Genomic DNA, 13,106 nt, shown 5'->3' with positions numbered 1-13,106 from the left:
CCTGGCTTGGGGAGGGGCGTCCGCCATTGCTGAGGCCTGAGTAGGTAAACAAAGGGGCTGGGATGCTTGAACTGGATGGAGCCCACCACAGCTCAGCAAGGCCTACTGCCTCTGTAGACTCCACTCTGTGGGCAGGGCATAGCTGAACAAAAGGCAGCAGACAACTTCTGCAGACCTAAATGTACCTGTCTGACAGCTCTGAAGAGAGCAGTGGTTCTTCCAGCTCAGTGTTTGAGCTCTGAGAACAGACAGACTGCCTCCTCAAGTGAGTCCCTGACCCCCGTGTAGCCTAACTGGGAGACACCTCCCAGTAGGGGCCAACAGACACCTCATATAGGCAGGTGCCCCTCTGGGACGAAGCTTCCAGACGAAGGACCAGGCAGCAATATTTGCTGTTCTGCAGTATTTGCTGTGCTGCAGCCTCCGCTGGTGATACCCAGGCAGACAGGGTCTGGAGTGGACCTCCAGCAAACTCCAACAGACCTGCAGCTGAGGGACCTGACTGTTAGAAGGAAAACTAACAAACAGAAAGAATAGGATCAACATCAACTAAAAGGACATCCACACCAAGACCCCGTCTGTAGGTCACCAACATCAAAGACCAAAGGTAGATAAAACCACAAAGATGGGGAGAAACCAGAGCAGAAAAGCTGAAAATTCTAAAGACCAGAGCGCCTCTTCTCCTCCAAAGGATTCCAGCTCCTCACCAGCAACGGAACAACGCTGGATGGAGAATGACTTTGATGAGTTGACAGAAGTAGGCTTCAGAAGGTCGGTAATAACAAACTTCTCCAAGCTAAAAGATCATGTTCAAACCCATCTCAAGGAAGGTAAAAACCTTGAAAAAAGGTTAGACGAATGGCTAACTAGAATAAACAGTGTAGAGATGACCTTAAATGACCGGTTGGAGCTGAAAATCATGGCATGAGAACTTTGTGACGCATGCACAAGCTTCAATAGCTGATTCGATCAAGTGGAAGAAAGGGTATCCATGATTGAAGATCAAATTAATGAAATAAAATGAGAAGACGAGGTTATAGAAAAAAGACTTAAAAGAAATGAACAAAGGCTCCAAGAAATATGAGACTGTGGGAAAAGACCAAATCTGTGTTTGATTGGTGTACCTGAAAGTGACGGGGAGAACGGAACCAAGTTGGAAAACACTCTTCAGGATATTATCTAGGAGAACTTCCCCAACCTACCCCAACCTAGCAAGGGAGGCCAACATTCAAATTCAAGAAATACAGAGAACACCCCAAAGATACTCCTCGAGAAGAGCAACACCAAGACACATAATTGTCAGATTTACCAAGGTTGAAATGAAGGAAAAAATGTTAAGGGCAGCCAGAGAGAAAGGTCTGGTTACCTACAAAGGGAAGGCCATCAGACTAACAGCAGCTCTCTCAGCAGAAAAACCCCACAAGCCAGAAGAGAGTGGAGGCCAATATTTAGCATTCTTAAAGAAAACAATTTTCAGCCCAGCATTTCATATCCAGCCAAACTAAGCTTCATAAGTGAAGGAGAAATAAAATACTTTACAGACAAGCAAATGCTGAGAGATTTTGTCACCACCAGGCCTGCCTTACAACAGCTCCTGAGGGAAGCACTAAACATGGAAAGCAACAACTGGTACCAGCCACTGCAAAAACATCCCAAATTGTAAAAACCATCGATGCTATGAAGAAACTGCAGCAACTAATGGGCAAAATAACCAGTGAACATCATAATGACAGAATGAAATTCACACATAACAATATTAACCTTAAATGTAAATGGGCTAAATGCCCCAATTAAAAGACACAGACTGGCAAATTGGATAAAGAGTCAGGACCCATCAGTGTGCTGTATTCCTGAGACCCATCTCATGTGCAGAGACACACAGAGGCTCAAAATAAAGGGACGGAGGAAGATGTACCAAGCAAATGGAAAGGCAAAAACAGCAGGAGGTGCAATCCTAGTCTCTGAAAAAATAGACTTCAAACCAACAAAGATCAGAAGGCCATTACATAATGGTAAAGGGATCAATTCAACAAGAAGAGCTAACTATCCTAAATATATATGCACCCAATCCAGGAGTACCCAGACTCATAAAGCAAGTCCTTAGTGACCTACAAAGAGACTAGACTCCCACACAATAATAATGGGAGACTTTAACACCCCACGGTCAATATTAGACAAATCAACGAGACAGAAGGTTAACAGGGATATCCAGGACTTGAACTCAGCTCTGCACCAAGCAGACCTAATAGACATCTACAGAACTCTCCATCCCAAATCAACAGAATATACATTCTTCTCAGGACCACTTTGCACTTATTCTAAAATTGACCATATAATTGGAAGTAAAGCACTCCTCAGCAAATGTAAAAGAATAGAAATCACAACAAACTCTCTCACAGCACAGTGCAATCAAATTAGAACTCAGGATTAAGAAACTCACTCAAAACCGCACAACTGCATGGAAACTGAACAACCTGTTCCTGAATGACTACTGGGTAAATAACGAAATGAAGGGAGAAATAAAGATGTTCTTTGAAACCAATGAGAACAAAGACACAACATACCAGAATCTCTGGGACACATTTAAAGCAGTGTGTAGAGGGAAATTTATAGCACTAAATGCTCACAAGAGAAAGCAGGAAAGATCTAAAATCGACACCCTAACATCACAATTAAAAGAACTAGAAAAGCAAGAGCAAACACATTCAAAAGCTAGCAGAAGGCAAGAAATAACTAAGATCAGAACAGATTGGAAAGAGATAGAGACACGAAAAACCCTTCAAAAAATGAATGAATCCAGGAGCTGGTTTTTGGAAAAGATCAATAAAATTGATAGACCGCTAGCAAGACTAATGGAGAAAAGAGAGAAGAATCAAATAGATGCATTAAAAAATGATAAAGGGGATATCACCACCAATCCCACAGAAATATAAATTACCATCAGAGAATACTATAAACACCTCTGTGCAAATAAACTAGAAAATCTAGAAGAAATGGATAAATTCCTGGACACATACACACGCCCAAGACTAAACGAGGAAGTTGAATCTCTGAAGAGACCAATAATAGGCTCTGAAATTGAAATAATAATAGCCTACAAACCAAAAAAAGTCCAGGACCAGACGGATTCACTGCCAAATTCTACCAGAGGTACAAAGAGGAGCTGGTACCATTCCTTCTGAAACTATTCCAATCAATAGAAAAAGAGGGAATCCTCTCTAACTCATTTTATGAGGCCAGCACCATCCTGATACTAAAGCCTGGCAGAGACACAACGAAAAAAGAGAATTTTAGACCAATATCCTTGATGAACATTGATGTGAAAATCCTCAATAAAATAATGGCAAATCGAATTCAGCAGCACATCAAACAGCTTATCCACCACGATCAAATTGGATTCTTCCCTGGGACGCAAGGCTGGTTCAACATACACAAATAAATAAATAAATAAATAAACCAGTGACAAAAACTGCATGATTATCTCAATAGATGCAGAAAAGGCCTTCGACAAAATTCAACAGCCCTTCATGCTAAAAACACTCAATAAACTAGGTATTGATGGAATGTATCTCAAAATAATAAGAGCTATTTATGACTAACCCACCACCAATATCGTACTGAATGGGCAAAAACTGGAAGGATTCTCTTTGAAAACTGGCACAAGACAGGGATGCCCTCTTTCACCACTCCTATTCAACATAGTGTTAGAAGTTCTGGCCAGGGCAATCAGGCAAGAGAAAGAAATAAGGTATTCAATTAGTAAAAGAGCAAGTCAAATTGTCCCTGTTTGCAGATGACATGATTGTATATTTAGAAAACCCCATTGTCTCAGCCCAAAATCTCCTTAAGTTGATAAGCAACTTCAGCAAAGTGTTTCAGGATAAAAAATCGATGTGCAAAAATCACAAGCATTCCTGTAGACCAAGAACAGACAAACAGAAAGCCAAACTAATGAGGGAACTCCCATTCACAATCGCTATAAAGTGAATAAAAAACCTAGGAATCCAACTTACAAGGGATGTGAAGGACGTCTTCAAGGAGAACTACAAACCACTGCTCAACGAAATAAGAGAGGACACAAACAAATGGAAGAACATTTCATGCTCATGGATAGGAAGAATTAGTATAGTGATAATGGCCATACTGCCCAAGATAATTTATAGATTCAATGCCATCCCCATCAAGCTACCAATGACTTCCTTCACAGAATTGGAAAAAACTACTTTAAAGTTCATATGGAACCAAAAAAGAGCTGACATTGCCAAGACAATCCTAAGCAAAAAGAACAAAGCTGGAGGCATCACGCTATCTGACTTCAAACTATACTACAAGGCTACAGTAACCAAAACAGCATGGTACTAGGACCAAAACAGATATATAGACCAATGGAACAGAACAGAAGCCTCAGAAATAACACCACATATCTACAACCATCTGATCTTTGATAAACCTGACAAAAACAAGCAATAGGGAAAGGATTCCCTATTTAATAAATGGTGCTGGGAAAACTGGCTAGCGATATATAAAAAGCTGAAACTGGATCCCTTCCTTACACTTTATACAAAAATTTAATTCAAGATGGATTAAAGACCTAAATGTTAAAGCTAAAACCATAAAAACCCTAGAAGAAAATCTAGGCAATACCATCGAGGACATAGGCATGGGCAAGGACTTCATGACTAAAGCACCAAAAGCAATGGTATCAAAAGCCAAAATAGACAAATGGGATCTAATTAAACTAAAGAGCTTCTGCATAGCAAAAGAAACTTTCTTCAGAGTGAACAGGCCACCTACAGAATGGGAGAAAAATTTTGCAATTTACCCATCTGACAAAGGGCTAATATCCACAAAAAAACAAGAAAAAACAACCCCATCAGAAAGTGGGCAAAGGATATAACAGACACTTCTCAAAAGAAGACATCTATGCAGTCAACAGACACATGAAAAAATGCTCATCCTCATTGGTCATCAGACAAATGCAAATCAAAACCACAATGAAATACCATCTCACACCAGTTAGTATGGCGATCATTAAAAAGTCAGGAAATAACAGATGCTGGAGAGGATGTGGAGAAATAGGTATGCTCTTACACTGTTGGTGGGAGTGTAAACTAGTTCAACCATTGTGGAAGACAGTGTGGCGATTCCTCAAGGATCTAGAACTAGAAATATCATTTGACCCAGTGATCCCATTACTGAGTATATACCCAAAGGATTATAAATCATGCTACTATAAAGACACATGCACACGTATGTTTATTGCGGCACCATTCACAATAGCAAAGACTTGGAACCAACCCAAATGTCCATCAATGATAGACTGAATTAAGAAAATGTGGCACATATACACCATGGAATACTATGCAGCCATTAGAAAGGATGAGTTCATGTCTTTTGCAGGGACATGGATGAAGCTGGCAACCATCATTCTCAGCAAACTATCGCAAGGACAGAAAACCAAACACTGCATGTTTTCACTCATAGGTGGGAATTGAACAATGAGAACACTTGGAGACAGGGCAGGGAACATCACACACTGGGGCCTGTCAGGGGTTTGTGGGCTGGGGGAGGGATAACATGAGGAGAAATACCTAAAGTAAATGACGAGTTGTTGGGTGCAGCAAACCAACATGGCACATGTATACTTATGTATCGAACCTGCACATTGTGCACATGTACCCTAGAACTTAATGTATAATAATATAAATAAATAAATAACTTCAGGGCTTGGCACAGTGGCTCATGCCTGTATTGCTAGCACTTTGGGAGGCTAAGTTGGGAGGATTGCTTGAGGCCAGGAGTTCCACACCAGCTTGGGCAACATAGTGAGACTCTGTCTCTACAAAAAAATCAAAATTAGCCAGGGTGGTGGCGCATGTCTGTAATCTTAGCTACTTGGGAGGCTGAGGTGGGCAGATCACTTGAGCCCAGAAGTTGAGGCTGCAGTGAGCCGTTGATCATGCCACTGCACTCCAGCCTGGGTGATAGAGTGAGACCCTGTCTCTAACTAACTTATTTTAGTATTGTGTGTTTTAAGTGATACAGATATTTGAATTGAGTGTTGTGAACAACAGAAAGGTTGGAGCTAATTCTATGAGAGGTTTAGAAAAGATGATGTTTGGGTGGATCTTAAAAGAATAATATTGTGAATTTTTTTCTTGGTTGGCAGGTTGATTGGGAGGTTGAAGGGTTAGAATAGGTGAAAAACATAATTCATGCTAACACAAGGGATTATGAAAGAGCATTGTTTTCAGGAAGTAATAAGTATGGTATAGAGTGCAGTTAGGAATATAAATCTATAGTGATTAAAATAGTGTGATATTTAGACAGAAAAGTAACTGGAAAGGGTAGAAAGCCTAGAAATATGCCCATACATGCAAAAATGTACCATATAGTGGAGGAGATATTACAAACCAATGAGGAAAGGATGGACTATGGACTATTCAAGACTGTTCAATATTAGAATGATGTATTATTCATATGAAAACTGAGTTTAATAATAAAATCTAAATTATACCCAAATTCAAGGATATTTTACCAAAAAAACCTGGTTTATAATTAGCGAAAGTGTCAAGGTCATATAAGTTAAAAGAAAGACTAAGAAACTGTTTCAGACCAAAGGAGACAACTTAATACAGTATATGATATTGAACTGGATCCTTTTGTTATACGTCATTGAGACAGTTATTGAAACTTAAATGCATAGTGACAATTGCGTGAAAGTAATGCATCAGTTTAATAACCTGATTTTCTTGGTTGTATTGTAGTCTGTGGAACATGTCCTTGTTTATAGGAAATATACATAGAAGTTTTTGGGGATAATGTAACATCAGATTGGCATCTGTAGTCTCAAATTGTTCAGAAAAACAACAACAACACTTTGTACTATACATGTAGCTTTTTCATATGTTTGAGATTGTTTTTTAAAAGTTGTCCAGTTGGATGCAGTGGTTGATACCTATAATCCTAGGACTTTGGGAGGCTGAGGCAGGAGGATCACTTGAGCCTAGGAGTTTGGGACCAGCCTGGGCAACACAACGAGACTCCATCCCTACAAAAAAATTAAAAATAAGCTGAGCATGGTGGTATGCACCTGTAGTCTCAGCTACTTGGGAGGCTGAGGTGGGAGGATTGCTTGAGCCCCAGAGGTTGAGGCTGCAGTGAGCCATGATTGCACCACTGCACTCCACCCTGAGTGACAGAGTAAGACCTTGTCTCAAAAAAAGAAAAAGAAAAAGAAAAAAAGAAAAAAGTTGTCCAAAAGTTAAAATAGTTATCAAAATAAAATTAAAAATTAAAAGATAATCTGGGAAAAATATTTCTAATACATGTGTCTGAATAAATGATTTGTACCCAGAATATGTAAAGAACTCCTCCTACAGTCTTTGCCTTCTGATTGGAGCATTTAGATCATTTACTGTTTTTTTTTTTTTTTCAGTAGGCTTTTGGGGAACAGGTGGTGTTTGGTTATATGCATAAGTTCTTTCGTGGTGATTTCTGAGGTTTTGGTGCACCCATCACCCAAGCAGTGTACACTGTACCCAATGTGTAGTCTTTTATTCCTCATCACCCCCCACCCTTTCCCCTGAGCCCCCAAAGTCCAGTGTATTCTTATTACGCCTTTGCATCCTCATAGCTTAGCTCCCACTTATGAGGGAGAACATACGATGTTTGGTTTTCCATTCCTGAGTTACTTCACTTAGAGTAATAGTCTCCAATTCTATCTAGTTTCTGTGAATGCCATTATTTTGTTCCTTTTTATAGCTGAACAGTATTCCATGGTGTGTGTGTGTGTGTGTGTGTGTGTGTGTGTGTGTGTATGTATAACAAGTTCTTTATCCACATGTTGATTGATGGACATTTGGGCTGGTTCCATATTTTTGCAATTGCAAATTGTGCTGCTATAAAGGTGTGTGCAAGTATATTTTTTGAATAATGACTTCTTTTCCTCTGGGTAGATACCTAGTAGTGGGATTGCTGGATCAAACAGTAGTTCTACTTTTAGTTTTTTAAGGAATCTCCACACTGTTTTCTATAGTATTTGTACTAGTTTACCTTCCCCACAACAGTGTAAAAGTGTTCCCTTTCACCACATCCATGCTAACATCTATTATTTTTTGATTTTTTGATTATGGCCATTCTTGGTGGAGTGAGGTGGTTTCACATTGTGGTTTTGATTTGCATTTCCCTAATAAGTAGTGATGTTGAGCATTTTTCCATATGCTTGTTGGCCATTTGTATGTCTTTGAGAATTGTTTATTCATATCCTTTGTCTACTTTTTGGTGGGATTGTTTTTTTCTTGCTGATTTGTTTGTGTTCTTTGTAAATTCTGGATATTAGTCCTTTGTCAGATGTATAGACTGTGAAGATTTTCTCCCACTCTGTGGGTTGTCTGTTAACTCTGCCGATTATTTCTTATGCTGTGCAGAAGCTTTCTAGTTTAATTAAGTCCCGTCTATTTATCTTTGTTTTTGTTGCATTTGATATTGGGTTTGGGTCATGAAGTCTTTGCCTAAGCCAGTGTCTAGAAGGGTTTTTCCGATGTTATCTTCTAGAATCTTTATGGTTTTGGGTCTTAGATTTAAGCCTTTGATCCATCTTGAGTTGAATTTTGTATAAGATGAGAGATGAGGATCCAGTTTCATTCTTCTATATGTGGCTTGCCAATTATCCTGGCACCATTTGTTGAATAGGGTGTCCTTTTCCCACTTTGTGTTTCTGTTTGCCTTGTCAAAGATCAGTTGGCTCTAAGTATTTGGCTTTATTTAATGTAATTATTGATATGAATGTATTTATGTTCACATCTTGATTTGCTTCTGTTTGTCTCTTCTATTTTTTTGTGATTTTCTTAAGACGAAATATTTTTTGTTAGTAAAAATTTTTTTTCACAAGCCCATTGGAGATTACACATTGTTTATATCTATAAATCCAGAAGAGAGAATTAAAATGTCTGAGTATTTGGGATGGTAGACTATAGGAGAACAAATCAAAAGAATTAATTGGTATCTGGAAAACAGATGTATTAACATGGAGGGCAAATTGTTTTCTAACTTTACTAAAAGACAAAAACCAAACTAACAGATTTGTTTAGGTTAATTAGATATAAATTGTAAGTTTGTATTGGGCAAACAGTTAGTGAGGATGTAGTATTCTCCTTTTCCAAATTATTTTCAAAGAACTAGTAATTGTGTAATATCTGTTTGTGGACATAAGAAGGTAGACTAAGTTGACCTGAAGGGTATAATGCCTTACCACACTGGCAAGTGTGATTTGTGTGTGTGTGTGTGTGTGTGACAGTTTCACTCTTGTTTCCCAGGCTGGAGTGCAATGGCGTGATATCTGCTCACTGCAACCTCTGCCTCCTGGGTTCCAGAGATTCTCATGCCTCAGCCTCCTGAGTAGCTGGGATTACAGGCATGCACCACCACGCCCAGCTAATTTTGTATTTTTAGTAGAGACGGGGTTTCTCCATGTTGGTCAGGCTGGTCTCGAACTCCCGGCCTCAGGTGATCCACCTGCCTCGGCTTCCCAAAGTGCTGGGATTACAAGCGTGAGCCACTGCGCCCGGCCGACAATGTGATTTTTAAAAGTAGAAATAAACTTTCAGTTAAATGCCTGTACTCTATTAAATTCATCTTACTACCTTTGTTTTAAAATGTTTACTTTCTCTTTTCTCTACTATAGCTTGAAATTTTGACAAACTTGGCAAATGAAGCCAACATATCAACTCTTCTTCGAGAATTTCAGGTTTGTGTACAGTGCTAATTATAAAAAATTTCTAAAACATATGTTCAATCTTAAATATGCATCTTTTTCTATCTAGAAATACATAATTGTGTACATAAAATAGTGATTGGGACAAGATTGACAACTAAGAAATTTATAAATTTGCAAGAATAAACTAATTACGAATTTATAATTTAAGGAAAACATAGTATTCTCTTTCATATTTACATAGACTTTGAAGGACTTTGGTTTATAACTCTGTCTTTGTTTGAAATTGTATTTCTGGTAAGAATTTCATCTTTTTGTGCTGCCGGCATCAATAGTCCTTTCTATACTCTGTGGTCATGAAAATGGCTTCATTTCTTACCTGGTTGTTCCTATTTTATTGACCTATGACTATTTTTGACACTGTCCCCTTAGCCTCTTATATAGCTCAAAAAAATTTGTTTCATAATTGCCCCACTACGATTTTTTAAATTGCTGTTTTTTATCTTGATTTGTTTAGTTGTATTTTTATTCCATATGAGACTCTTCCTAGCTGCATTTCCCCCCAAAATATTATTCAAAAATTACTTCATGGACATGATACCCTTTATGATGGAAAGGTCATCTCTGAAGCCTTAGTGGTAGAGCACAGCAATAGAAAACTTTACATCAGTATTATGACTTTTACATTCCATTGTCTGTTTTCTTAACAAAAATATACCACATACTATGCACTAATCACAGAGTTTTTCTTTTATCAACTTTCAACTTTTAGAGATGTATTTTTTGCCATAGTTCTCCTATATGCCAATATTAAATTTCTTCTTGGTTATAAGACACTGTATACACTATTTCTTTTTAGCTATGTGATTTTTAAACTTTTTACAGGAATAGTAGAATAATATGGCATGTCCATAATTTATATTTTCATACCTGGATTACTCTACTTTTATGTTGTGTATCTTTCTAGACAAATTTCTTAAAAAAATAAGATGTTCTGGAAATGCACTCATATTTATATGCCAGAAAATATAGTATTTTATGTTCTTATTCGATAATCTTATAGCTATAGATCATTGCTTGAATCTGATTTTCACTTCATTCATATAATTTTATTTATTTAAAGTATTGGTCTTTGTGTTTTTTCTTGTTCCTTTCCTTTTGTCCTGTCTAATCTCTTTTGGTGTCCTCTCACTGTCCACTTTTTGCTTGTATCAAGTCTCCTGGGATTGTAGGAAAGGAGACTTAGGTAATCTTGTGGAATGGGTTGTATAGAGGGCACATACTAGACCTTTTTCAAAATATTGGTCATCTAGTCTTTTCATTTGATACCAGGATGTTTAATAAGGTCTATTTTTCAGTCAAACTTTTAAGTATATTTTTTTCACGTATTCATTTTTATCACTGTCTAAATTTGTACCTTCTGTCTATGTTTGTTTTATGCTCATAGTTATGCTTTTAGTAACTTTTTGGGTAAAATAGGGAATGTTTCTAAAGACTCATAAGTTCATATTTTTAGTTAAGGATATTAAATAATTTATTTGGGAACACTTTTAAATATAATTGGTCTTGCCTTCATGGAACTAGGAGAGTTTAATTAATTTAATTTATTTCTTCAACGTTTAATCACCTTGTTGGTACCATTTTTAGCAAATTTGTATTTTTTTTAGACATCTTCAGATTTTCTCCTCCATTTGTCATTTAGACACCACTTAACTGTATTGCATTTTTCATAGTGTTAAGTCTACATTGTATACTTCTTATTTGAGGTTGGGAATCTTTCTTAAAAATTTCGATTGTAAATGACCTTTCAAATTTCATATATGTGATATAAAGTGTGTATATTCCTGTAAACAATGGAAGCTTTCCTCATTTAAAAATTAGGAAGGTTCTAACCAAAGTGGAATTCTCTAGGGCTATTATAAATTTTATAAAGATATTTTAACTTCCTGTTGTTAAATCAGTGATTTATTTATTTTTAAATTTGTGTGTGTGTGTGTATATATATAGTATATATATATACACTATATACAATATACTGTAAATAGTGTATATATACAATGTACTATATATAGTGTATATACTATATATACAATATACTATATATAGTGTATATATACAATATACTATATATAGTGTATATATAGTGTATATATAGTATACACTGTGTATATATACACTATATATAGTGTGTATATATATATACACACTGTATATACACTATATATAGTGTATATAGTATATATTTATAGTGTGTATATATATTTATATATATATATATACACACACACACACATATACCCTTTACAGTATATTTTTAAAGCATACTTTTAAGGAAAACCTATTTCAAAAGTATGGTATTTTATTTTATTATAAACTGAGTATTTGAAGTATTTATTGAAATACTGTTCACTGTAACTATTATTCTTTTACAACCATTGTGATAGATTTTGAAAGTAAAATGTTTGTAAATAGCCTACTGGTCCCTTTCTTCCTTTTCTCCCAATTTTTAGATTTAGTGTCTCTGAAAAAGTGACCCTTTTTTCATAGATTCACAGATGCTGCTGGTAAATGAACTGAAACCTCCAAAGAGAGAGCTCTCATCATCTCTTTCAACCTTGCACTTAAACTAATTGCTGTCTTTGGGTGACTGCTCCTACTATCTGTTTTGGAGTCTCAAGCCACTATGGCCACAGGTGAATGAGCCTGGCTTGAAAATGTGCTTCGTCCATAGGCACATTCTTTAAGTAAAAAAATCAAAACAAAATGAAATTAATCTACATCATCACTTGGTCCTCATGTTGTGCTTATGAGAAGTTTATGTATTCTGGAATTCTTATATATTGACAAAGTTTAATATAATCTGAGTTTTGGTTAACTCGATAATACCAGTGTGTAAACTAATTGAAATAATATCTTTTAGACGTATGTGAAAAGCCAGGATAAACAATTTGCAGCAGCCACTATTCAGACTATAGGCAGATGTGCAACCAACATCTTGGAAGTCACTGACACGTGCCTCAATGGCTTGGTCTGTCTGCTGTCCAACAGGGATGGTAAGTTTACAGTTTCATTTTATTTTCAGGTGATTTAAATTTGAATATTCTTGGTATTATTTCCAAGTTGTAACCTTTTCTAACTTTGCATTTTAGCTTTTCCAGTTATATCAGTAGTATGGTCACAATAAATAGCATTTTATCCTTGAAATGCACATAAATATGCATATTCTGGGTTCTTTTTTTTTTTAAGTAAAATAAGCCGTTAACTAGCAGGTAGTATTTGTTTTACCACAACAGATCTAAGAAAATTTGTTTTACTTCTTTACAATTTAATCACCTTGATTGTATCTTTTCCACCTTTTTACTGCATTTTAATGGCATGTAAGTCATGCATA

General features: G+C 36.6%; 1 protein-coding gene across 3 annotated transcripts in view; it reads left to right on the top strand.

The window, feature by feature from the left end:
• Window positions 1-13,106, top strand: part of AP3B1 (adaptor related protein complex 3 subunit beta 1) — a 293,463-nt gene that overhangs the window by 126,408 nt on the left and 153,949 nt on the right. For all 3 annotated transcript variants that reach the window (XM_002815683.5, XM_024247265.3, XM_054555656.2), the window contains exons 12-13: window positions 9,686-9,748; window positions 12,636-12,768. In XM_002815683.5, the coding sequence (XP_002815729.2) occupies window positions 9,686-9,748; window positions 12,636-12,768 (196 nt within the window). The remainder of the gene's footprint in view (window positions 1-9,685; window positions 9,749-12,635; window positions 12,769-13,106) is intronic.

This window comes from Pongo abelii, chromosome 4 (genome assembly GCF_028885655.2).
Source record: "Pongo abelii isolate AG06213 chromosome 4, NHGRI_mPonAbe1-v2.0_pri, whole genome shotgun sequence".
Classification (NCBI taxonomy): domain Eukaryota; kingdom Metazoa; phylum Chordata; class Mammalia; order Primates; family Hominidae; genus Pongo; species Pongo abelii.
This window is presented reverse-complemented; position numbering and strand designations above follow the sequence as displayed.